Genomic DNA, 25153 nt, shown 5'->3' on the forward strand with positions numbered 1-25153 from the left:
CGAACGCAGTCAAGCGGACAGAGCCCATCGACGTTCAGGGGCGGGAGAGCGTTGATTCAACAGATGATTCAAAGTCTATTCTAGACCACTCGTTCTGGTAGATTTGTGTATTTTATTGGCAATTTTATTTCACTTATCAGTAAAAACTATATTTTCTGCAACATATAACAAATGTCTGGCATTTAAAAGTCAATCAAATCAACCTTTGTCAAGGTTTAAAGTAACGTGCTGCTCAGTCATGTAGATGCATTATGTGACCTGAACCAAAGTCTCTGGACTCGATCTCAGGCCGCTGGTGTCAGTCCTGCTAAACAAACACAGGAGGAGACAAATCATGGCCCCTGGTTTGTTTAATAATGAAAGTACAGACTGGCTGTTCACACATAGGAGGAACGTAAAGACTCGTCTGCAGCTCTGCTAAGTGACTGTATCACCAGATTCCACTGGAGCCGTTCATCGTCTTTAACGTTTGTCTTTGACCAGTTCCCGACGCCTCGAACATTCATCATAATACGATGAGCTTCCTAGTACTGGGCCTGATAAACAATGGATGGTAGCAGGTGATTATGTACAACACAAATGGTTCTTTAAGTTTGAACTGAAGCAAAGAAAAACATAAATAAACAATGGCATTAAACTATTAAACTGCAGAAAACAGCTGAAGCAAGCGACGGAGCGTCTGTAAACTTCAGGGAGATGCTACAGTATGTGGCACAGCCGGATCCAGTGAAATCTAGAAAGAGCTTAAACTGACTGGAACTATAAATAAATGCAAAATGCAAAGTGAAGCTGATCCAGTGGGTAAAAGCTCACACTTACTGTAGTTCAAACACCCAAAGCATGAAGCAGTTTCTGTCCACTGGTGTTTCCTTACACACAGGTGAGTCAAGGCCGACTCAGCAGCAACCAATCACGCCGCGCCTGCGGTCACGCGACCTGGGTCCTCCATCAGATATTGGTGGTGGAGCGTGTGGTGGAAAAGTTCTCCATGCGGAAGCGAGCGGCCTTCCCCTCGGGTGGAGGCGGGTACAGGGAGCAGCGGGAGAAGACTTGGCGACAGGCCGTCCGGAAGTTCTCAGACAGGAAAGCGTAGAGGACGGGGTTGACGCAGGAGTTCCCATAGGACAAGCAGTGGGAGACGAGGCGAAAGGCGAAGGACGCGTTGTTCAAGGGGAAGGTGCCCGACTCCACCCACATGGCTATGACGTGATGGGGCATCCAGCAGATGGCGAAGGCAGCTACGACCAGGAGAACGGTCTGAGCCGTCTGTAGGAGAACACAGAGCAAACAGTCACGGCTCAAACCGGACCAGGGTCTCTGCATGCAGACGCCAACTGCTGCTGTGAACAGTCACCACACTACTGTATGTGAGATTTACAGCATAGAACCTGGAGCCGGAGCGTGACACGGTCAACGTCTGGATCCAGGGAACATCAGGAACCGTATAACAATTAGGAACAGTGGTTTCACATGTATTAGGACATGTAAGACGACCGAACAGACTTTGACTTTAGTTATAAACAAAGATTTTACAAGCTCAACACAAGGTTGCAACACAAAGAAACCATAAAACCCATTCAAACCAGGAACTCAGGAGATCTGATCTTTGGGTTATTAGCTTATTTTTCTGTCCTATGTGGTTGCTCCTTCATCTTCACGTGAATGAAAACCTGTTCAATCGCCAAATATTTAGTGATAGTAATTGTCGGCTGTCATTTTTGTAATTACACACGTAGACGTGTAAAGCGGTGGCCCGCTGCCTGCAGCGCCTGGGGAGCTAGTGTGAAGTGTCTTGCTCAAGGACACACCTGGTGACATGGGGATTGAGCCGGGGACCTTCCTAAGCTGATGCTCTACCTACTGACCTACCAGGCCACCAACATTTCAAAGCAACACAAACCTCCAGACAAGCAGCGGATCAATCAGAACTTGATCTGCTGGAGTTCTGGGGGACATTTGATATTTGCATTACATTTGGAGCTGACATGTTGAAGGGGTTGGTTTTATTTATTCCTTCCCTCCATGATAACAAGGATTTGCATTTGAAGTCATTCAGTGCTTCTCTGAACCAGATCCAACCACTCGACTGACACAAGGGGAAGATAAAAACCCAGTCCATCAATCAGTTACTGAGAACAATCACAGTAGTTTGTCTCATCATGGGTTTAATGTGAAAACAGGAAACATTAGCAGCGGCAGAGAAGCAGCCCACAGGCTGAGTGACAGCTTCCATCCATCAGCAATAAGCCAATACGTCTCCATCATCATCATCACAACCATTTTACCACCATTTGCAGTGGTACAAATGTGGCCAATCAGGCCAATCAGACTAACCTTGAAACCAACACAAAGGTCCTAAACAACTGTCAGGTTGTGTTTGAGGGAGACGCTACAGTGCGTGTTCACAGACTCACTGATGAGTTCAGCTGACAAACATCTAATGAAACCTCCTCCTCCTCATGCTTCTTTCCTTCCTTCGTCATCCAAGGACAAACAGAAGTTATGTGGAGCCGCTTGATGAGAGCGGCGATAACAGGCATCCGACCTATACGTAGGCTGGACATTTCACTGTGTGGTTGTTTGGTTCAGACCCATCACTTACTCAATGGCAGAGAGCAAAGACAGAGCGTGAGAACGGATCCTATGATCCACTCAGCGCTCACATTAGGAACAGCTGTCCAATAACAAACAGTTTGTCATAGGCAGAGGTTGATCAGCTGTTTCTAAATGAGGCCATACCTTTCTCTTAGAGCTCTTTGACTTCCTGGACATGTTCTTCATCTTCTTATGAAGATGAAACAAAACCTAGAAACACAAAGCACAAAAACAGTGTGAAGAGAGGAAGACAGACAGACAGACAGACAGACAGACAGACAGACAGACAGACAGACAGACAGACTCAAAGTAAATGAATGAAACCTGGGTTCTGATCCCTGTGACCCAACGGCACCGGCATTAGTTCTGATGAATTCCTCCAGACTGAATGTGTGGGTCCTTAGAAGACCAGACGAGAGAGCTGATCCAGAACCATGAGCCCATTGAAACCAGGCTTCAGTGATGACCTGTTTGGACCGTGAGCAGTTCTCCTTTTTCATATTGGTGGAGTCACTAAAACTTTGTTTTAGAATTTCTTCCAACCTGGTTCTGTCCGCTTTGGTTTGGCAGGTTCAGCGCTGTTGTCATGGAGACACTGATGAGCAGCACCATGATCTCAGACAAGCCAAACACTTTGAAGCTGTGCCTAAACAAAACTGTTACTATAAAAAGAAGCTGAAGCTGAGATGGTTTATCATCTGTGACGTCACTCAGCTCCACTGACAGGCGAAGCAGATAAAAGTCAGCTCAGAGTCTGTTTGTTAATACAATTAAAATAAATATCAAGCAGTATCAGAATCTTTCCTTTCATACATTTTGCATTTTGCACCATGGCCCGAAACGCGGGTTTTACAATCCACCGGACTTTGCGCGCGCCCTTTTGTCCCCGTTGCTGCTATTATAATGGGTTTTACAGCTGGGGGTGAAACATTACACGAGCTTCTCTAACTGACCTTTGCGTAGCAGCAGCTGATGAGAAGCAGCGGCAGCAGGTATCCGATCAGCAGGATGGTCACCTTGTACGAGAGCCTGGGGGCTCCGAACCAGTCCTCCCAGCAGAACGTCAAATTGGGAGCTTTGGGGTGACTGGTGAGGACGTAGTGCTGCGCCACCGGTACCGCGCACAGCAGAGACAGTGTCCAGATGACGCACACGCCGCAGAGCGCGTTCCTCCGGCTCCGGACGCACGGGGAGTTCTTGGAGCGCACCACGGCGATGTACCGGTCCACGGACATGGCGACGAGCGTGAAGATGCTGACGAGCATGCTGACGGTGTAGAAGTAGTGGACGAAGCTACAGAGAAAGGCTCCGAACACCCACTCCGGCAGGGAGTAGATGGTGGCCTGGAACGGGACGCAGAACAGGAGGAAGCTGAGGTCCGCCACGCTCAGGTTCAGGATGAAGACGTTGGTGGGGCTGCCGGTGCGCCGCCCCCCGCCTCCCCCCCCGACGCTGGACCTCACCTTCCAGATCACCACAATGACCAAAGAGTTCCCCACGAGCCCCACCACGAAGATCAGCCCGAACACCACGGGCACCACCGTCGCCTCCGGCCCGGACGCGCCGTTCTCCATCGGCTCGGAGCTGTTGTTGGAGTCCAGGAGCCGAGGCGAGCCGAAGGAGTCGTTTCCCACGAGCAGCATGTTGGTTCCGCGTGGAGGGTCAGAGGAGAAGGCAGAGAGACTTCAGGAGAACCATGACCCCCAGGAGTCCGGACTCTAGAGAGTGTTGGAAGACCGACAAGTTCACTGAAACACGGCCGCTTCCTCTGAGGGAATTTCAAAATAAATTAGCACGATGTCGTCGCTCACTCGATAGAACTTCTGGTTCGGTTCACAGAGTCGGGCTTACTGAGAAAACAAGTAGAAAACAGTGTGTGTGTGTGTGTGTGTGTGTGTGTGTGTGTGCGTGTGTGTGTGTGTGTGTGTGTGTGTGTGTGTGTGTGTGTGTGTGTGTTTGCGTGAGAGTGAGAGACAGACAGCGAAAGTTTCAGTTGTTGTTTGTCAGGCTTTTATTTTGGTAGGTGCAAGGAGTTTTCTTCCTGGGAACTTGCTGTCCACATTTCAATTTAAATGCACTCGGTTAGAATATTCGAGGCAGAAATCTCTCATCTCCTGTGAAGCCTTTTTTAGTTTATTGTTGATGGAGTCATAAAATAGAAGGTTGGACTCTAGTGAACTCAGTTTTTGAGTTGTGGTGATTAGGTAAACTTCGTGTTTTATAATTAATAATATAAAGTTTATTGATCCAACATGGTGGACATTTATTTCTGCATTTAATCCATGCCCTGGGGAGCAGCAGGCAGTCACGGTGCTGCGCCTCAGATAGAGGGTGATACAGCTGAGGAGGCAGATGTGACCCAGTGGGCAGAATCTGAGTCTGAGAGAAGGATGCGCATTATCAGCTGATCACACATTATAAAACATTTTACAGGAAACTCTCACAAATTAAACGACATGTTTGCACCTGCCGGTCGACTTCTGAGGCTCCAGTAAAGCAGGTCACTGACTTGTTGACACAGATGTGACAGATTCATTTCCTCCCCATGATTTATGACCTCAGACCAACGTGGGGCCGTGCGTCTGATCAGCAGGTCACATCAGGTCCACAGGTGAACTGATCCACGATCAGTGGCACGATGAATGTGGATCCACCATCAGCACCGGTGGCAGGAAGTCAACCTGTCGCTCTGAGGCTTCAGACGCATCTGTCGGCTGCATGTTCATCAGCATTGGAACCCATTGACTCTCTCCCCCCTCTCACTACAGAGCTGAACTCTGCCATTTTGGGATATCATTACTTCGTGCTCTTAAGAAAATGAATAACTTTGCTCTAACTGCATGATTTCCATAAATCCATAAATAGCAGCAGGTGTCGGGATGATGTGTTGAGGATTTTTTGACTCCGTCAGCTGCAGCTTCCAGTCGCCTGGAGCCTTGTCATTTCATTTAAGACCCCTTAATCCACACTTTTCATGAATAACGAGGGCTTGAGCATCAAGTGGTTGCTATGAAGATGGAGCGTGCTGATCTGTTCAGGAAATAAATAAAGCTATTTGAATTGATGTTTGTCATGACATCTTCACACTAATATAACAAACCTAAAGCTCTGCACACAATAAAGTGTCTGACCTGATACGTAGGTGTAGTGAGTCCTGGACAGTGAGTCCTTTTGCAGCTGAGGTGAAACATTCATTCATTGCCTTTGTCCTTGTTTATCTGGAGACATTGGCTTTGTATTGTGTGCACTTTACTTTTCTTCATTGCTGTTTACTGTTGTCTTTAATAAATGTCTCATATTGATAATCTCAGTGTTGGGTTGATTTGTCCAAAGGAAATGTGCATGTGAGTTAATTGCTTAAAATGTCCAGAAACAAATGGACGTGAGAAATGAGAATGACACTAATGAGGGCGTGCAACGTGGAGGCTTGTGATTTATCTTTTTTTCTGCGGCCAAGCGACACACTGGAGACTTTGCTTCTCCCCTCTGTCCCCTGACTCAGAGGGGCTTTAAGCTCAGCGCCATCAGAAACATCAGAACCTCCGACCTCAGGGGCTGCTGTCTGTGACGCGCTGGGTCCGACTGATGGTGTGAGTGTCTCCATGGAAACAGTTGCCTCCTGTGCAGCTTATCTACCCACCCTGGACTAGGGGTCAGGGGTCAGATGTAGGATGTTGTGGTTAGAGGTATCATTAATATTAGCACAGAGCAGGTCCAGTGGCATTATGACCCCAACTATCCAGTGAAGCCTGACCCCTGACGACCAGTCAGCAGCTGCAGTGAAGCAGACAGATCAGACAGATTATGAGGAAACAGACAGATGTGGTTCCTGAGTCTCACCCTGTACAAGAATCCATTTACAGCTTCTACTTGTTAGACCATTGTCCACATTGTTATCAATATACAGTGTACCACCTCTGTCACATATGGGTTCAGGACTGTTGCACCTCAACACAACCAATCATTAACTGCTGGAACATGGCAACACCGCAGCTGGAGATAATCCGCGGATTCCCAGAGTCTTTGGCCGAGTTTGTTTTCTCCATTAATCGCTGTACAGTAACGTCATGACGTCTAGTCAAAGGCTTCAAGATGTTAAAGGGTGTCATGTTTGGCAGCTTGACAGCCTAACGTTTGGAGTCTTTTTTGTGAAGGTCCTACTTCCTGTTTCCCTGGTGTGCGGCTTGTTCTCACTCGTTCAGTGTACTGTAAATCTTTCCAGTCTGCACAGCCACATCTCAGGTGTCTATGCTGTGACCCGGTGAGGTGGTGGCCTGGATGCTGCTGCCCACAGTTGGACCGGACCGGGCTTCACATGCTCAGTTCCAGGCCTTCCACTAAGTAGTGCAAAATCTAAATAGAAACGTAGTCATCCAGTGCAGACTGAGTGACAGAGACAAGGCTCAGCTCCTTAACAACCTTCATCAGCCACGATAACAACCTGATTTGAGCGACAGATTATTCAGTAGAATAGAACAGAAGCCTCATTGTCATTGCACAAGTACAATGCATTTGAAAGGAATCTCTTAGGTGTCATAACTAGAACCAAATAATAAACAATAAACTAAAGCGCTGCTCAGTTCCCATCTGTCCACTGCTGGAGCAGATTTGGCAGCTTGACGTGTGCCCACGCTTTGGGATAGGAACAGGTTTTGAAGCTGCGCCACTTGACTAATGACAGCAGTGAGATGGGCACATGTCTTTTTGGTTTCACCCACAGAGAAGCTTCAAATAGTCAAAGTTTGGAGCTGCTGTTGTTTCTGACTCACCCCTCGGGGTTTTGTTGACCTCTGTGGAGTGAACAGCGTTTGCGGCTGACGGTTCAACCAACCACAGAGCAGCAGGCGTGGGACGTGTGAGAACAGCGACGCTGCTGCAGCTCTGATAACCAGCTGACGGCCGAGCGGAACCAGCCGCCAGCTGCTCTGATTGGTCGAGGCCCAGCGAGGCTCCAGGATAAAACGGACGCTCAGACCTGCAACACATCATCGCAATCATCATGGGCTTCCTGTGGATCGTGTCCTGCTTCGCCTTCATCGGCGCCGCCTACGGTGAGACAGATTCATTCTCTAGTTATAGAATTGACTTCACACTGTGGCACAGAGCTTCATCTCTTCTCAATCAAGGACATGAAGTCATTGAAATCTAAATTGTTGCTGACCAGCTCAGGCTCAATCTGACAGACTGATGATGATGATGATGATGGTGGTTTAGATGTATTCCTGTCTGCTGATTCCTGTCATTGCGTCAGGCTGCGGTGTTCCCGCCATCCCCCCCCGTATCACCGGATACGCTCGAATCGTCAACGGTGAGGAGGCAGTGCCCCACTCGTGGCCTTGGCAGGTGTCTCTCCAGGTGAGTCACCCCTCCTCTTCCTCCTCCTCCTTCTTCTGCAGTGACTGATTCTGTTTGTTTTTCTCTCAGCAATCCAATGGCTTCCACTTCTGTGGAGGATCTCTGATCAACGAGAACTGGGTGGTGACTGCTGCTCACTGCAACGTCATGTCAGTACAGCACAACTCAGCACATGACAGTACAATAGCATCTTCACCTTCACCCATTGACAATATAGTGCTTCATCCATGTACTATACTAGTAGTATTAACAAGGAAACTCATCTTAGTCGCTTAATCCTTGTAAAGACCTGCTGGTGTCTATCCCAGCTCTCAGACAGGGGCGAGTCTAAACTGGACCAGTCACAACTATCACAGACAAATCCTCAAACCCACAGAGATACAGCGAGAACAAACAAGCTCCACCCAGGAGACAGCAGCACCTGAAGGTTAACCACAACACTAAGGGGAAACAGAGTTCTTACTGTAAGTAGAGAATCACTTATGCAAGGCCAACACACATAGACATACATGTATTGGGTCTGAAGCGTGCCGTGAGAGGTGAGAGGTGAGGCTGGATGCCGGTGGAGAAGGACTTAGTGCTGATTCCTCAGGTCTGAGTCTCCTGGGGAGGAACTGCTGCTGGCGGCGCTGTAGCTACTCTCAGCTTGTCTGCTGAGAGTAGCAGCTGCCAAACAGCTTTGGGTGATGCAGGGATCATTTGCTACATGTTGTCACACATTCACCTCTTCTGGGAGTCTGAGTTGGTGCTACTTGCAGCAGTAAACAGGCCGACTGCTGACCTGTGTGTGTCTGTGACAGGACCTACCACCGAGTCGTTGCCGGAGAACACGACAGGAGTCCCAGCTCTGCTGAGAACGTGCAGGTGCTGAGTCCGGCCAAGGTGAGACGCACCAGCAGCCCATCAGCTCTGAGAGCGCGACCGAGTCCTGCTGACGTCCACTCTGCTCCACTCCCAGGTGTTCACGCACCCCGACTGGAACCCCAGAACCATCAACAATGACATTGCCCTCATCAAGCTGGCGACGCCCGCCCGCCTGGGCACCAACGTGTCCCCCGTCTGCCTGGCTGGGTCCACGGACAACTACCCGGCTGGCATGACCTGCGTCACCACCGGCTGGGGTCTGCTCCGCTACAGCGGTGAGATGACCGGCAGCACCAGACCTGATCCGTTTCTAACCACACAAGTCCAAGTCCTAATGGATCAGAACCCAGCAAGGGTTGAAATCATTCTGCATTTACTTGATTTTAAATATGAGAACCACGCAAACATCTGTACTGATGTTTTGTGGTGAATGTGTCACAGACGCCAACACTCCCACTAAGCTGCAGCAGGCAGCTCTGCCCATCCTGTCAAACCAGCAGTGCAAAAACAACTGGGGCAGCAACATCACCGACAAGATGATCTGTGCCGGAGGAGCCGGAGCCTCTTCCTGCATGGTGAGAACCTGGTCAAACCTGCCTCTGAGCTGCCTCAGCGGCCTCTGATTTGTCTCTCCTGCCTCTGACCCGTCTCTGTCCTCAGGGTGACTCTGGGGGTCCTCTGGTGTGTCAGAAGGACAATGAGTGGAATCTGGTTGGTATTGTGTCCTGGGGAAGCAGCATGTGCTCAACCTCCACTCCAGCCGTCTATGCTCGCGTCACTGAGCTCCGCGGCTGGGTCGACCAGATCCTCGCCTCCAGTTAGACGCTGGGAGGCTGCCTGACGCCCACGGCCCCACACCGGCTGCCCCGGCAGTCTAAATGTGAAAATTAATTAAAAAGTGGATTATTGTAGACTCTGAATCACTTTCTAAACCTCATTGTTACACTCGCTACCAAGGAAGCGAACTGCACCAGACACAGGACCAGCAAGTTCCAGCACTAACTGGTGATGTAACACGAGGAGACTGGAAGAGGAAGCGTTTGTTTCTACACACAAGTTCAATACATTAAACTCGATGTTTCAGTTCCAACAAAATTTTAACTATTTTCCCCCTGAAGAAGCAGGATGTATGACAAAACATTTATTAAACCACAGTTTTACCTGAAGACATGAAGCAGGTGGGGCAGTGGTCAGATTACTGCTGACGGGTTCCCTCGCTGTGTGAACCAGAGCTTCCACAGATTCTTCCTCCTTAATAAGTTATATATAATATAGTAATAATAAGCTATTAGCTACCTGCCTGTACACCACTCATTCACAAGAATCAGTTGTAAAACCAGCAAGTCTAACCTGTCCACACCACTCAGCTGTCTTAAGTTATCTCACAGCTCAGTTCCTCCTTTGTTTCGATCTAGTAAATGTTCTTATTGCCTTTAGATACTTCACCTGACTTTGTTGTTAAATGAAATTTACAGTGTGGAAACTAAGGTTGTCATTATTCTTATCATAATATTGCAGCTTGTAGACAGTAATCGAAAACACGGTGGTCCATGTGGCGGTTCTGTCTGCTAAATCCAGCACTTGCCTCAGGGTATTGGCTTTATTATTTCTGATGCATATTAGGAACAGAACCTAAATGGTTCATGGCTCCGAAACGAAATGGTTAAAATCTGAGAGATTCGTGGGAACAATGAGTTTCTGACAAAAACGTCCTGAGGAATTCAGAATAACCACCTTACACAGATGTAAACAGATGTTGCCAGAGTAAGAGGAGAGAAGATCGGCAAACCCACCAGTCCCTCATAGAACCCAGACACGGACACTCAGAAGGTTCTGAACCAAATAATGTTTATTACTCAGTAAGAAAAGTGGGAGCAGCGCAGCTGTGGTTTATTTACACACATGTACATGAGACCAGCTGTGCCCAGAACACAAACTTAACCTGTCTACGGTCCAACACTTACTATTTACAGAACAAAGTAGTGCAGCTGCAACTGGAGCACAAAAAACATAAATAATCAAAGTGGTTTTAGTTGAACGGTGCAGACTGAATCAGACTCTCCTGAACCTCGAACTGCAGAAGGAGGACACAAACCTGCAGACACACACAGACACACTGGGTTTTACACAATACGTGATGACAAGCCTGTGGTCCAAGTGTCTGAGACCATCTGGATTTACTGAACGGGCCACGGAACGACCAGAGTCCCACCTGAACATGAGTGTTGTACTTAACTAGTCGTGTTGCCAGTTCATTCTATCCAGTTTGATTTATTAAATGTTTCATACAGATATATATATTCAGATTCGTAGACTCCGATCATCAGGTTCTGACAGTTCAATTCACTGGCAGGTTTACAGATGACCCGGTATCAGAGCTCTAGTTTATGACCTTAAATAACCTAAGGAACCAAACAACTGTCTTAACTGTTTTAAATCAGGAATCAAAAATATTTTTTTAAATTTTAAACTGTTAAGTACTTTGGTCAGTCTGCTGTTTTAAAAGTGCTTTAAAAATAAAGTTGACTTCACTTGACTAAATCTGCTTTTAGGTTAAGTTAAAATACAGTTCAGTATTTATGTGCAGGTCCAGTGTGACAGTGAGTTGTTAGCCCTGACTTACTGCGGAGTCCGTTGGGTCAGACAATGGTGGCTGGACCGATGACTGGAGACGATTTCTGAAGACGGACACACACAGTTAATGGCTGCTCTCTGTACAGGTCGCCTCACAGCTGCCCCTACTCACCGCTAAAGGGAACTGGCGGCTCAGCTGCTGCTTGCCAGAGGAGGCCGGCCAGGCCGGGGGGCTCGTCTCCTCAGACAGAGTCTCCGGCGGATGGGAGGACATGCATCCGCTATCCGAGCCAGTGGAGCCAGAGAGACAGTGAGACGATGAACCCGAACTCTCTGTGGCTGAGAGACAGAAGAGACCAAACGTAGGTTTTCTGGTTCAATGTGTGAAACCTCTGAAAAATGCAACCTGAACATAGCAAACTGTATCAAGTTTAGGGCTGTAACTAACGATGAATCTGCCCATTATGTTTTCGATTAATCAGATAAAAAAAATATTTATAAAATATTTTCATTGGTACTCAGTAACTTAAATAAAACACAAAGTCCAGTGTTTGATTAATAAAACTTGTATAAACATCCAAAATATAAATAAACAAAGCAAGCATAGAGTTTTGTTCACATGTAGATGTGTGTGTGTGTATGTGTATGTGTATGTGTTTGGACTAGGAGAAAACCCATTAACACACGGGGGCACACACTCCACAGACCCTTGGGCTCCTTCTGGCGTTGAAGTAACAGTGACATCACTAAGAACATGTCATATTTTAATGCTGCTGTAATTTGCTGCTTTTACATTTTAAAAGTTGAGCTGTTCTGTAGTGGTGTAGCGAAGGAGATGATTGCACAACCAGATGATGTTTGGGAGTCAAAGCAATACAGAGTAAGTAAAAAAGTAACTTTAACACACCAGCAACTAATAAGGCTTCTTCGTGTGATGGATACTCAGTTTAATGCTCAGATTAAGATCTTAGGATGCAGCCGTTCTCCTGCTGCCAGTTGATCAGTTTTCTCTGCGATTTTGCCAGCATCTGCATTATTTTTGCCATCACACTGTTCAGTAAAATGTAGCCCAACTAATTGATAAGTGGTTCTGACGACTGGAAACTAAACACTTCACTGCAGCTGGGCTTATTACTGGTACAGGGAAGACGAGTGTGAGCTGCGTGGACGTACTCATGGAGGGCTGACTGCTGGTCTCCTGCTCCTGCTCGTCTTCCTCAATGCAGGAGGTGATGAAGGAGTTTTCGGCATCAGGAGGGGAGGGCAGGGATTGGCTAAAGGGGGCAAATGTTTTAGTGTCAAGGTGATATAAACACGTACTGACAGTCGAGTGCTGTGATTACCTGTACATGTGCAGGTTGAGGGAGCCAAGCAGACTGGAGGAAGACTGTCCTGATGCTGTGCGGTCAGAGGTTACCGCTCCTCGTTTAAGAGGCTTTGAGTGGTCAAAGACAGAGACAGCGATGGAAGCACGTGTCCTGGCTCCTGGACATAGACATCAGAGTAACACAGTAGGCCTGGTTCTGATGTAAACCCGTCTAATCATAAAAAACCATCCCATAATGCTTTCTGGGATACCTCTTCCTTTCATGATGTAGTGAACAGCTCGGTCGCTGATGGCAGCGTCACTCGGCTGGATGTCCAGGAATGGTTTGCTGCCTACTCCCATGGACACCATCTCCTTCAGACGGGTCTCTGAACACACACAATAACGGTGAGTGGCCCAGTCACCGCTCTGCCCACACAGCTGGGACTCTTCTGTCTGTACCTTTGTTCCTGGTGGCCTGGGTCCACAGGATTCGGGCAACATCGCTCGTCCAAGCGTTTTTCACATCTTCTGTTGTCGCCTGGAGGATGAAGGTCTGGCTCTTAGACGTTCTCCTCCTGAACCAGATCTCAAACCTCAGCCCACTGTCTCCTGTGGACTCTGTCAGTCCCACGTCGGCTGTCTAAAGGACAGGTTTAGGTTTAATGGTTCACACTCTGGTTTGGACTGCTAACTGCTGATGACTTGAGTTTACCTTGAAGGAGTGTTTGTAGATGAAGACGTCCAGCCCTCCTTCCATCTTCTTGGGTTTACTGAAGAGAATGAGCTCCTCAAACAGGAAGATGTGACGCTGACTTTTTCTCCTGCCAGTGCAGACGGTGAACTCATCCTGACGGATAAGCTGACCCTGCTCCTTAAGGTTCACCTGAAACCACAATTAAACTTTTTACATGGTAATTCTTTGTGTTGCAGCCATAGACAAAGGCAATTATCAACTGTGAAAGAAACTTGGAAGAGTCTAATGAGGTTCGGCAGCCTCTGGTGTGTGTCTAGAGGTTCATTGTGAAGTCACACCAATGTGTTTTAAGTCTCACTGCACAGGAAGTAACAAGGCTGTTCCTGATAAACTTACGTCACAGTCCTGGATGGCGTCCATTGCCAGCAGGTCGTTGCCATGGCGAAGTTGAAACTTTACCATGTTGGTGGCGGCTTGCAGCGCAACCAGCTCTGTCTCCTGAGCCTCGCTCACCTCCTTCATCAGGTCCATGAGGAGTAGAGCGTATTTGCTCATCCTCTGGACGGGCTTCAACAGGTAGGACGACAGATCCATCTTATCACCCAACTCCACCTGCTTCCTCTACAGACAGAAGAGGGTCAGAGTCTGAAGGCCTCATTCTCTAGTATGTGAGGAATGTAGGACTCAGGAGTCTACAGACGTCAAAGGTCATGGTCTGCATTCTCACCCTGAAGAAGGAATTGCCATGGTTTAACAGCAGCGCGTCAGACTTTGGTTTGTTCTTGCTATATAGAGCGTATAGACCGAACTGCTCCTGCTGTTAGAAACAGAACAAAAACACACCTGCTCATGTTGCAGCTTCATCTGAATGTCACATGTCAGGTTTACAAGAAAAGAGTATTTAGTTATTGGTTGACGCAGAAGATGATGTCAAAATATCTGTGCGTGCTGTGGACCTACATGTCTGAGGAAGCAGTGTGGCACCCGGAACGGGTGTTTCCAACAGGCCTCCAGCTCTCTCAGGAAGAACTGACTGTGGAAGTCCAGAAGTTTTTCCAGGTTTCCAAAGATGACAGAGCGCTTTCCCCTCAGGTCTTGAGGGACGTCGACTCGGTCCATCTCAGGGAAGTAGTGGTGGATGATGTAGCGCAGGGAGCGAACGTACTCCCTCTCTGTGGTGACCAGCTCCTCCACAATGTGACGCAGCTTACTACATACAAATAATAAAACTCTCAGACTTGCCTCAGGACAAGAGAGACATCTAGTCCATGAATAAACTCAATGAAGGCTCTGAGATCAATTACTTACCTTCCCCTGGGCCGGGAGTCTGCCACAGTGCTGGTTCGGTGAGAGCTGGGTGTCCCAGGGCTGCGTGGCCCTTGACCTACCCAACCCTGTGCACCTGTCCTGGAGGAGAGCGTGTGGTTGGCTGCCTCAGAGCTGCTCACCTCCAGCCCCCGGATAAACACACCAGTGTTTCCTCTGCGCACAGGCTCGCTGAGGGCACGAGTAGAGGATCCGTAGTGCATCACCTCGGGGGTAGGGGGGCAGTCAAAGCTCTGAGTCTTCCTGAGCTGCTGCCGCCTGCTGGAGCAGGCAGAGGAGTTAAAGCCATGGGGGCTGGGACCAGAAGAGCTGTCATCCCTCAGGTCTGGGGACTTGTCTGAGGAGAAGCTGCGGATCAGACGCTGAAAGAGGGGTGTGTGCTGGGGGGTGGAAGGGGAGGAAGGGATACATGGAGGTGAGTTATTAGAGCCCTCCTCAGGGTGGCGGGGCGGTGTTTCTTGGACCCCCCAGAGTGCCATCAGGGACTTCCTGGAGTTGGTGAAGCTTCTGCTGTGGGCAGAGTCAGAACGCTGTCTATGGGCGAAGTCCCGGGTCCTGTGAGCTGCCTCCATCTTCCTGTCAAACATCTTCTTGGTCTCCTGACACTTGGACCAGGCAAAGCTCCACTGACGAAGGCCACGCTCTCCCCGCAGTTCCTCTGCCATCGCCTTCATCTCCTGGAAACGGGCGTCTGGGATTGGTGGATGCTGCCGCTGGTAGTCCTCCAGGCAGCCAATCACAGCCTGACATTTGTCCGGGAGTGTGCAGTCCTCCATGCTGATAGCTGCTAGGTGCCGCATACCCGCCAACGCCCATCCATAGGCCTGACGATAGAGGACCACACTTTAGTCAAGTGAAATCAACAACGTAAAAGTGATTACCATAGCAAACCACACATTACATTATCACACAATATTCAGATTGTTTACACAGGTCAAGTCAGGTTTAACATGCAATACAAAACTTAGAGTTCTATTGAAGCCTAAAAATCCCAGCTGAAGATGAAGTTGTGGATTGTACTGCTGATGGGGAACATGTGTCTTACGGTTAATCAGTTTTGGGCTATATACAGTATGAACAGAGGATCGCTGCAAATCTATTTTAGGATACCAAGAAGAAATTGGAAAAACAGCCAAGACAGAAAAGTCAAATAAACACTGTTACAAGCTGATACCTTTTGTACTTTGCGTGTTGGGGTGTCAGGCGAAGTATTAACTTATGTTGCTAACAGGAGTAGCGCTAGCCATTGCTAATGTTACATGTATTGTCAGAGAGACTCTTTGGAGGAACAACCGTTTTTGTTTTTTTTTTGGTTTTTTATAAATCAGCCACTAACAGTAGATGAAGAAAAGTAGAGGGTTTAGCTAAAGAAGGAATCTGTGGCTTTCTTACATCTGTCAGCTTTGGCCCAAAATAAAAGACCAGGGTCAAAGGTCATCAACCTTACACACACAGGCAGCCATACACCTACATGAACACCTGAAGCATCAAGTCGCAGACACTGCTTCCAATCTGGAGTCATTAAGTGTGTTGACCCTAGCAACACTTCTAGAGTTAAATCACTTGTGTTCCACATTTCCTCCAAATGCTTTCCTTACAATTTATTTGCATCCCAGGCCTCATATGTACCATGTAAGTGGGTCTTTTCTACAGCTGGAGAAATTGTATCAAAAAAGAGTAACAGACCCAATTTCAAAACATTGGAAAAACGTTGTAAAACATTATTTATTGACTGTACCTAAAAATGCTGAGGAGATTTTAAATTCAAATTTAATTAATCAGTGTCAGTTCAGTCCGTCAACTAGTCAGTCCAGCAGGGGTCAGTATTCACTGACACAGTATCGACAAAGTATCAATGCAGGTCCCATTGTATGGGAACTAGACATGCCTTGCTGACCCCGTCCCACATCTGGCATGGCTCGGCTCAGGATTGACTGGCATATACCTACTGGTCTGCAGCTCCCTCTGGATCCCCCGTGGCTGGAACCCTAGTGTGGTCAGCTGCTGTGTGTGCACTGGCTGCGAAGCTTCTCGCTGTGTCGCTCTCCAAGAATGGGGGCCTCTAATAGATCCTCTATGGATCCGCTAATGGGCCAATAGCTGTAGATAAGTAGTTACGGTTACCTAGGGCACCAAAATGGCCATTCTGGCCATATTATCTGTCTCTCTGCTGACACTTGCAACAACTGGGGAGAAACATAAGCACCCTGATCGGACCACACAATGGACCAGGTCTGTCCAAAAGTTGCCAAGCTAAAAGGTGGTTACCTGGAGCCCAACGCTCCTCGTTCTCTGCCCCCCCGAGATTCTGGACTAGTCTCTTCAACTTCCAGAAAGCTCCAGAACCGCTCACAAGACGGCCCAGACAAAGCCTGATTACCCATGTCCCATGCCAGATAGGAAATAAAGAAATATGGTACTGTCACTTTAAAGTTATTGTATTTTGACCCAAACTACTGTATGAAAGAAAAACAACTTTAAAACAACAGACCTTATGTTGCGTACATGTTTTCTTTTACACTGTACTGTCTGACACCACTTGAACACCACAGCAGTAGCAAAGGCTGTAATTCACAGACAGGCTGATGAAGCTGCTTGGTTTACTCAACAGTCTCTGCACCACCGGAGTCTTTTTTCCCCTTTTACTAGTTTGCTTTGGTTCTGAACTCATGATGATTGATTGACACCAATAATAATTAACCAATAATTCAAATAATTTGTCATAATTAAATGTTTCACTTTCCAAACTATAGACAGTTATCATAGATAAATCCCAGTTATTATTATTTGTGCTCCTTGTATATCCCCAACAGACACATCTGAACGTTTGCATAGACAAGGACCTATGCCATGTTTTTGTGTGTAAGTACCCCTTGTGCATGAGGCCCCAGTTCTCCAGAGGAGGCCAGCACTTTCTCTGCCAGTGCCTGTAACAACAGTGCTGTAGGTGATCAGTGTACAGACCGTCAGTAGGCCACTGGGTCAGCCCAGGGAGTGTGTGGGAACCCAACAGCTGCACTGATCACAACACATCAGCTCCCTAATCTGTTTGGAGGTCACTCAGCCGACACAGGACTCCCTCTCCTGTCCAATTCATGACTGTAAGAAAAGAGGAGTCGCTTCCTGATCGGTCTTAGTTGTGGGTATTAACCGTGGAACTGGGCTGAGGTCCAAATATCTTTTTCAGTGACTGTGTATTAAGGGTGAATTCAGGATTTTACAAAAATATCGAGTAAAAAAATGTTTCTTTGGGCAAAATAAACCCAAATCCACAATGAAGTTTTGTAATAGATAATGACAGTTGAATGATCAGTTGAATCACTGTCACGTTTTCAAAGCCTTAAGTTGAAAATCCTGAAATCCATCAAGGATACAAACAGAAAATGTTTATATTCAGGGTTTCAGATCCACCACAAACATCAGCAAACAGCATTACTGTGACAGCAGCTACTTGTTATTGTCTGCACAGACAGGAGCAGGAGGAGGGCTGACCAGGAGCACACAGAGTCTGAGGTTTGAGCACAGTGGCTCTGGAGGACTCCAGGCTAGAGCCACTCAACCAAAGAGGACACATGAGGGGGAGGGGGAGGAGAGGAGGAGGCTGAAACCCTAGAAAACCAGATGAAAGGAGGGGGCAGGGCTGGGAGCAGGGCTTCTACTTCAAACACACTGGCATAAATACTGAGTTGAGCTTTTTATTTTTTGTTGTTCAGAACAGAGATGAAAAGTTTAATTGGACCTTTGTTCTGCTCAGTGAAATCTGAGGTTTACTCTGTTGTTACTAACTGGGCTACAGAAAACATCAGTCACTAATATGTCACCTACTATTCACTTTATCTTAGCACTGTGGACACTTGCATCTCAGTATAGCAATCCCCAGTTGTAACGTGCCAGCTCAGGTTCTTCTTCTTCTTATTCTTTTGATCCTAATAAAGACTAATAAAAGGTATTCTCATTCTTGAACATCATAAACTAAATATTCTAATAGTTATTACACTCAAGTCTTAGTCATTTCATAGAGTAAGTGACAAAGCACATATAATTTTTCATTTTGACCATTTTTTTCTGAGGAATCCACACGACAAACAGACTGATACCACCTAGAACCATTTGTTTCCAGTCTTTAGTTCAGATATTATCCACCAGCTGTAGATATAACAGCTGTGGAAGCAAAACAAAAATCAATGTGATCAATAAACGGAACATTCCAAATGTCACATAACCACAGAATCTTCTGCAACAGACTTTGACACCAACTCTCCCCACTTTGGCATTAGTCTACGGAGTTGGACAGTTGGAGACACCAAGTCTGCCTGCTGCTGAACGACAGACACTGTTGGTCACACTTTAAGCTAATCTAAGATGAAGCTGAACTAATCTTAGACAGAAAGCTGGGTTGGAACCCGGGATGGAGTTCTATTCCTCCACTAGTTTGTTCCTAGTAAGTTACTAAATGTCCATTACACTGCTCCATCTGTAGCTCAGTTGAACCTGCAGGCAGATTATGGACACATCTACCAATGTAGACTTCCTCCCAACGCTGACAGGAATGTTCTGAGTAACAGTCCTGCACAGAGGAACAACACAAACTACATAAAGTTACTGTAGAGTTACTGTACCTCTGTGTGTGTCCTGCTGAAGAGCTGCACCCTGACTGAACTGAGCACAGAGCGGCATCCTGACCACACACACACACACAGGCCCCCCACTCATCTCATTCACAGGCTGAATGGCAGATGGGCGGTCCCAGTAGGAGGGAGGGGGTCACCATGGCAACGAAGGAGTTAAAGAAGGAAGAATGGAAAACTCGGCACTGGAGTGATACATGAACCACACCCATGCTCTGTAAACCCTCAGTCACGTGTGACTCATTCACACGTATGTTTCATGTTTGCTGTCTTTCTCACTACTTCGGTTCTGTCTGGAGAAGTAGGAACCAGCATGTGCGACCATGGGGAATGTGAATTCAGCTTGTAAACATCAACATGTTCTATTAAAGACTACTAAAGACTAAGGCAGCCCCCCAGGCGTTTTCTTTATAATCAAACAGCCTCATACGACAAACCTAAGTTGAAAAGGAAAACTTTACCAATTTCCAATGGGGGTCCCTCAGAACATCATCGTTGAGAGCAATTAGGTCCTCCTTGCTATATTTAAGCAGACACTCAAATTGCTCCATGATTTCTATGCTGAGAGGTTATCATTTTTTCCTCCCATAAGACATCTTGGCAGATTGTTTGCCGTGGGCTCAAAAACTACAACTAGTGCTTCCTGGTTTCCTCTTTAGCTGCGCCGCAGCGGTCAGGCCAAGGGGGCGGGGCCAGCCTGGGAGGGGGCGGAGCTAGCCTGCTGGAGCCCAACTGCTGAGACCACCATTGTATACGCTTACAGCATTAATATTCAATGGCCGGAGATCCCACTGTAGATTATTTAGAAGACAGCAAGTACTTCAGCATGCACAGTCTGATATTTTTGGTTAGTATGAGCCAGAGTACACGCCGACGAGTTACGCCGTTTTGTGCTGCTTGTAAACATAGCAACAGTCGAAGCTTAGCTTTGTTGAAGCTTGGCTTTGACTAGCTTCAGGGTGCCAAGGACAAACTAGAAAAAAAACAACCGGACAGAACGGTGGAATGAGCACTCAGTAAGTAATATGAACATTTATACAATGAACATTTATTGTTTTGTGCTATGAAGTTTGAGTACAGTTATGAGCTGCTGCTTGTGTTTTGGCCTGTCAGAAGTAGCGCTAGCTTACGTTGCTAACGTTAGCCTGTGCATTAGCCTGGCTGGCAGCAATTCTAATACTAAAAATAATTGATTTCATCCTTTTGTAGGTAAAATTGGCTGGTCGCGTATCATCACAGACTCTTGGACAACCGTCTTGTCTTTTCAGCCACTAACAGCAGATGAAGAAAAGAAGGGGGTTTTGGCTAAGTGAAGAATCTGCAGACAACTGTCTGCTTGGATTCCAAACAAAAAGCTGCTAAACAACCTAGAAACTATGTCTTTTTTCAAAAGCACTTAAAATATAACTTTTGTTAAAAATGTAAAGTAATGTTTGAACGTTTGTTTGTTAGATTCAGCAGTGCTTCTTTCAGCGTAGAGACATGATGCATCTGGCATACGCCAGCCAGAGCAGTTTCGCTCCAGCAGGCTTGCTCCACCCCCTCTCAGCCCGACCGTTGCTGGGGCAGGTACAGAGGAATCCAGCAAGCACTACCTCTGTTAGCCCAAGGCAAAAAAAAAAAACTCTCCCCTGTTTCAGAGGCTTTTTACAGAGAAATAAATGTTAATATAGATAATATGGAGTGTATGGAGTGTCCCTTCATTCTTAAATACTACCCAACATTGTTTTGGTAAACCCCATTAAAAATCGATGAAGTATCGCTTTAAGTTGACAGGTTCTTTAAAAGAACAACAGGATTTACTGTATACATGTCTGTAATAACAGCGTGTATAAACCTCCTCAACACGCACCCCCACACAAGAGGTTGAGTGCAGTATACAAAACAATATTGACACATACTCCTCCTCACCCTCTTCCCTCTTGTCCTCAATGCAGCCTATAATTTCAGTGCAGGAGTATGACATGAGGAGGGGTGGTGGTGATGTGCCAGGTTCCAGTTCTTTAAACCACTTTATATTTTTGTGTTGATAAACGGCTTTTCAGCTGATCAAATGTTTCTATTTATATCTCACCAGGTTTCATTTCCCATAACTCCAGCTTGACTGAGTTTGGCAACTTTTTAATTTTTTTCTTTCTTTCTAATCAAAGATTGGTTCTGATCAGTGAGGCAGAATCAATACCTGGTCTAAAAAGTGATACAGTTGGACAGCCCGCTCGATGCTTTGGCCGGTGCTTTTGACTCGTTGGGAGAAATCCTGAAGCCGAGCCCAGAATGAGTGAACTTTGACCACATAATCGTGGAGGTCAGCAGACGCCACGCCATTCCACTGCTCCAGACGGCCTAACAAGGCCTCGCCCCGTTTGCACTGGTCCTGCACACGGACAGAATGTTACTATGTGATTGATGCTACTGGCTGATTAACTACTCCTGCTGTGGGTGTGGGTCATACGTAAGCTGCTGTGAAGAATCCTCTAAAGTCCTGCTGTTTATTCTTGAGAAGCTCCAGGGAATCTTCCGGTTTCTCTAGAGTCTTCAGATGAATCTCCCCGACGTCGTCCAGCCAGGACATCACCTGACACACACACACATTTTATGTCAAGAGACGTCACAAACAAAATATAAAATATATATAATATATATATATATATATATAGATATTTAACATGGCTTTGATTCTGTTACCAGCGCATTCCACCTGTCATGTTGTCAGTGTGTGGTTGGAGTCAAAATCTGGACAGAGTCAAAATCTAGACTTGTCAAAGAGCTCTAATGTGACCTGTTGGTGCTCCGTGTTTTACTCTGACTATCAAACAGAGAAGAAAGTTAAACCGTTCAACGCTAAACAAATGTGGTCAGGACGTAGCAGGACGGGGAAGCTGATCGTGTGTTTAGGTGTAAGTGTGTACTGAGTGCGCTCAGACTGACCTCAACGAAACCCTGCTCCAGGTTCCTGAAGTCCAGAATGAAGGTTAGCTCCTGGGTCCTGGAGTTGAACAGAGTCACCAGGCGATGGAGCAGCTCGTCCACCTGGTTGTACAGATGAGACACAGCTTCCACCTCCACCTGGTACTCCTCTGTCATGCTGAGGCTGCTCTCCTCCCTGCGTAGCCGTGACAGAGAGGCCCCACCCTCCTGCTGTAGCTGGACCAATCGGCTATCTTCAAGGATGCTGCACATCATCGCCTTGTACCTGGACAACAGATGCTCGGCACCCTGACAATCACAAAGGGTTGTAGGTCTTAAACTGGGACCAGTATCGGTGACCAGATGCTGGAGGTGTGTTAGCACGGTAACAGCTTGTCTTTATATGATTCCCACAGTCAATATTAATGAATGAATAAACCAATGAATATTTACAGTTCACTTATAAATATGAGGCACAAAGTGATTTCATGTATCCTGTTGATCAGATTCCACCACAATTCAGATTTAAGTGACTTTAAAGTGTTTGTGTGTGGTACCTCAGCAGCAGCAGTCACAGCTGTGCTCTGCAGGATGTTGATGGTTTTCTGCAGCAGGTTGATGACATCTTCACACTGACAGCTCAGCTGCTCTATTCTCTGATGGACACCATGAAACAACATCTCTTTATCTCTTGGTTAACTCTAAGTTCAATTTTTCAGCTATAACCCTTTTAATGTTTGCAGTTTTATTGGTCAAAGACCTGTTGTTACAACAGCCAGAGAGATGATCCACTCTCTCTCTTTGTTCAGATTTTTTTGTGTTTTCTTTCTTTTTTTCTCATTTTTTACCGACTCACTGTGACAAACGTGTAAGTGAAATCACACACACCAAAGACAGTTCTTGATTATTACCATTATTGTTATAAATTGATAAACTGATTCTTGTCTCCTAGTAAATTGTTTGGGCCACATCAGTACAATTTAATCAATCATTTGTGTTTAGTAGAAACTCTGATGCAAAAATAAAAGTATGATAATTATATTAAACTTTCCATCTTGTTGGACAAGATGCACAGAGGTAATGTCTCGGAGTGTGTACATGTAGGTGTAAACGGACCGATCTGAAGCAAAGCCAGCTGCTCTGACTGAAGCTGAAGGATCCCCCGAACTCTGCGGGTAGATGACGCAGCTCCACGTGTTTCTGCAAAGCCTTCAGAGAGCTCAACACCTCCACCTGCACCACACACAGTGACAATGACTGTGAATGCTGCACCTATCCCAGGTGGTGTGTGTGAGGAGAAATCGGCTGTTACCTGAGGTTGGTCAGGTTTGTCCAGGCGTTGAGATGATTCTTTGCTGATCAGCAGTAACACTGTGTGAATGGAGCCTTGTTTGTTGTCCTGAGGGTTTACATCAGTGACACATTCACTCAGACAATGTTCTTTGGATCGAACAGACATTTTGTCTCTCTAACAATTTTAAAATGTTTATTTAATGTATTTTTATATTGACGAAGTATTATTTTTAATCACCCAGACTGAAAGAAAGCACTTCTGCACAGAGGTCAGGGTTTCACACTCTTTATCTACGTTATCTCTGTGTAAACATGTACACATGTACTGTACATAAAAACAGGTCGACATTAGCTTTAGAACATTTAGACCCAAGTTAAGACCTGTGTATGTATATTGTACACAGTTGGTGTTTTTGTTCATTTTTTGTTTTGTGTAAATCCTCAACATTAGACACTTCACAAACACTGAATCTCACCTGCAGAGACCTGAGGGCGGAGAACAGGGCAGCAGCTGGAGCAGCTCTGCGGGCATCCACCAGCACCGTCAGCCCCAGTGCTTGCACCTCCTCCCTGCCACACACGGGAACAGATAAAGAGGGACAACTCCTGTACGCTAGCAAATATATAGATCATGTGGGAGAGTGTACCTGAGGGTGGAGGTGTAGTAGAGCAGTAGGCGGAGCAGCTCGGCACTGTCACAGTCAGGGCTGGACCAAACAGAGCTGGTGGAGTAGACGAGCAGCAGAGCTCGTCCACTTTTATCTCTGGTTCCTGAAAGAGACACAGATACATTATGTTGACTGCTGCCTTCCATGACAATAAGAACTCCCACACTGAGCTGTGTGCACTGTAACAATGTTTTTGACACCAACTCAGTTTGTACATGACTGCTCACAAGTGAACCTCTGATGAAGTCTGAAGTCTTACAGATGATGTAACATCTAACTTTAGCTTTTGTCTGTCTGCTGTCGTTCCATCTCAGTGGACAGTAATGGAGCCTGAATAGAATCAAAAACCTGAGGTGGTGAGAGGTGGAACCACTGTGTTTTCCTTCTCACCAGGCAGGCAGACGGCTCCAGAGCTCAGCAGCACTTTGTAGAAGCCAGATAGGGACATCAGCACCGGGGCTATGGGAGAATTAGGCTGCTTTAGGGACGAGGCAGCAGATGATTCTGGTTCTTGTTGAGTGGAACTAGTATCCGGGCTGCACTCTGACTGGACAGAAGATGAATTTGTACCAATACCTGTGGAGGGAAGCACACAAACACACTCACGGGCCTGTGTGAGGACTGAACCCTCACCAGTTTCCATTCATACAGAACTGTTCTGTTGAGTTAGTGAGTTGAAACAACAGCTGGTCATTCTGCTCTGGAGCATGGCATCAATACAGCAGCTACACTAACAACTACCCGCTATGAAGCCTTTTCTGATATGTGCAGTGAGCACAATTAGGGATCAGGCTTTGGTTTTGATGTGGTTCTCCTGACAGAAGCCCACCAGGACCTTCAGAGAATGTTTGACACTGTACACAGCTGGTGTTTAAAATGGAAATAAAAGTCAGTTGATGCTGTAATAAATGGGGACTGTGTCCAACTGCAGGGGTCTGGG

At 46.6% G+C, this 25153-nt stretch overlaps 3 protein-coding genes and 1 long non-coding RNA gene across 5 annotated transcripts in view; 2 read left to right on the plus strand and 2 right to left on the minus strand.

The window, feature by feature from the left end:
• Positions 1 to 98: 98 nt before the first annotated feature.
• Positions 99 to 4434, minus strand: galr1b (galanin receptor 1b). 2 transcript variants are annotated; one of them, XM_029144729.3, is made up of 4 exons: positions 4059 to 4434; positions 3549 to 3938; positions 2740 to 2805; positions 99 to 1266 (listed from the first exon to the last, which is right to left on the minus strand). In XM_029144729.3, exons 1-4 carry the CDS (start codon positions 4236 to 4238, stop codon positions 949 to 951), a joined length of 954 nt encoding a protein of 317 aa, XP_029000562.1. In that variant the 5' UTR covers positions 4239 to 4434; the 3' UTR covers positions 99 to 948. The 2 variants fall into 2 exon arrangements, with proteins under 2 accessions (XP_029000562.1, XP_029000561.1); XM_029144728.3 differs by having other exon boundaries at positions 3549 to 4434.
• A 3056-nt stretch (positions 4435 to 7490) lies between these two features.
• On the plus strand, positions 7491 to 9727 carry LOC114852777 (chymotrypsin B-like). The gene is made up of 7 exons (XM_029145413.3): positions 7491 to 7646; positions 7847 to 7950; positions 8020 to 8099; positions 8751 to 8832; positions 8909 to 9089; positions 9256 to 9389; positions 9475 to 9727. Exons 1-7 carry the CDS (start codon positions 7595 to 7597, stop codon positions 9634 to 9636), a joined length of 795 nt encoding a protein of 264 aa, XP_029001246.1. The 5' UTR covers positions 7491 to 7594; the 3' UTR covers positions 9637 to 9727.
• A 918-nt stretch (positions 9728 to 10645) lies between these two features.
• Positions 10646 to 25153, minus strand: part of plekhg4 (pleckstrin homology domain containing, family G (with RhoGef domain) member 4) — a 37544-nt gene continuing 23036 nt past the window's right edge. The window contains exons 5-25 of the mRNA XM_055507254.1: positions 24604 to 24789; positions 24193 to 24316; positions 24022 to 24115; positions 23565 to 23651; positions 23369 to 23485; positions 22810 to 22908; positions 22274 to 22561; positions 21798 to 21920; positions 21528 to 21719; positions 14700 to 15541; positions 14352 to 14601; positions 14119 to 14208; positions 13788 to 14012; positions 13410 to 13580; positions 13157 to 13337; positions 12967 to 13083; positions 12732 to 12873; positions 12562 to 12662; positions 11561 to 11727; positions 11438 to 11492; positions 10646 to 10909 (exon numbers count right to left, since the gene is read on the minus strand). Of these exons, the coding sequence (XP_055363229.1) occupies positions 11454 to 11492; positions 11561 to 11727; positions 12562 to 12662; positions 12732 to 12873; positions 12967 to 13083; positions 13157 to 13337; positions 13410 to 13580; positions 13788 to 14012; positions 14119 to 14208; positions 14352 to 14601; positions 14700 to 15541; positions 21528 to 21719; positions 21798 to 21920; positions 22274 to 22561; positions 22810 to 22908; positions 23369 to 23485; positions 23565 to 23651; positions 24022 to 24115; positions 24193 to 24316; positions 24604 to 24789 (3635 nt within the window). The 3' untranslated portion in view covers positions 10646 to 10909; positions 11438 to 11453. The remainder of the gene's footprint in view (positions 10910 to 11437; positions 11493 to 11560; positions 11728 to 12561; positions 12663 to 12731; positions 12874 to 12966; positions 13084 to 13156; positions 13338 to 13409; positions 13581 to 13787; positions 14013 to 14118; positions 14209 to 14351; positions 14602 to 14699; positions 15542 to 21527; positions 21720 to 21797; positions 21921 to 22273; positions 22562 to 22809; positions 22909 to 23368; positions 23486 to 23564; positions 23652 to 24021; positions 24116 to 24192; positions 24317 to 24603; positions 24790 to 25153) is intronic.
• On the plus strand, positions 20047 to 21028 carry LOC121202104 (uncharacterized). The gene is made up of 2 exons (XR_005897410.2): positions 20047 to 20361; positions 20555 to 21028. It is a non-coding gene; the product is annotated as an uncharacterized LOC121202104 (long non-coding RNA).

The sequence above is a fragment of the Betta splendens genome, chromosome 3 (assembly GCF_900634795.4).
Source record: "Betta splendens chromosome 3, fBetSpl5.4, whole genome shotgun sequence".
In the NCBI taxonomy this organism is placed as follows: domain Eukaryota; kingdom Metazoa; phylum Chordata; class Actinopteri; order Anabantiformes; family Osphronemidae; genus Betta; species Betta splendens.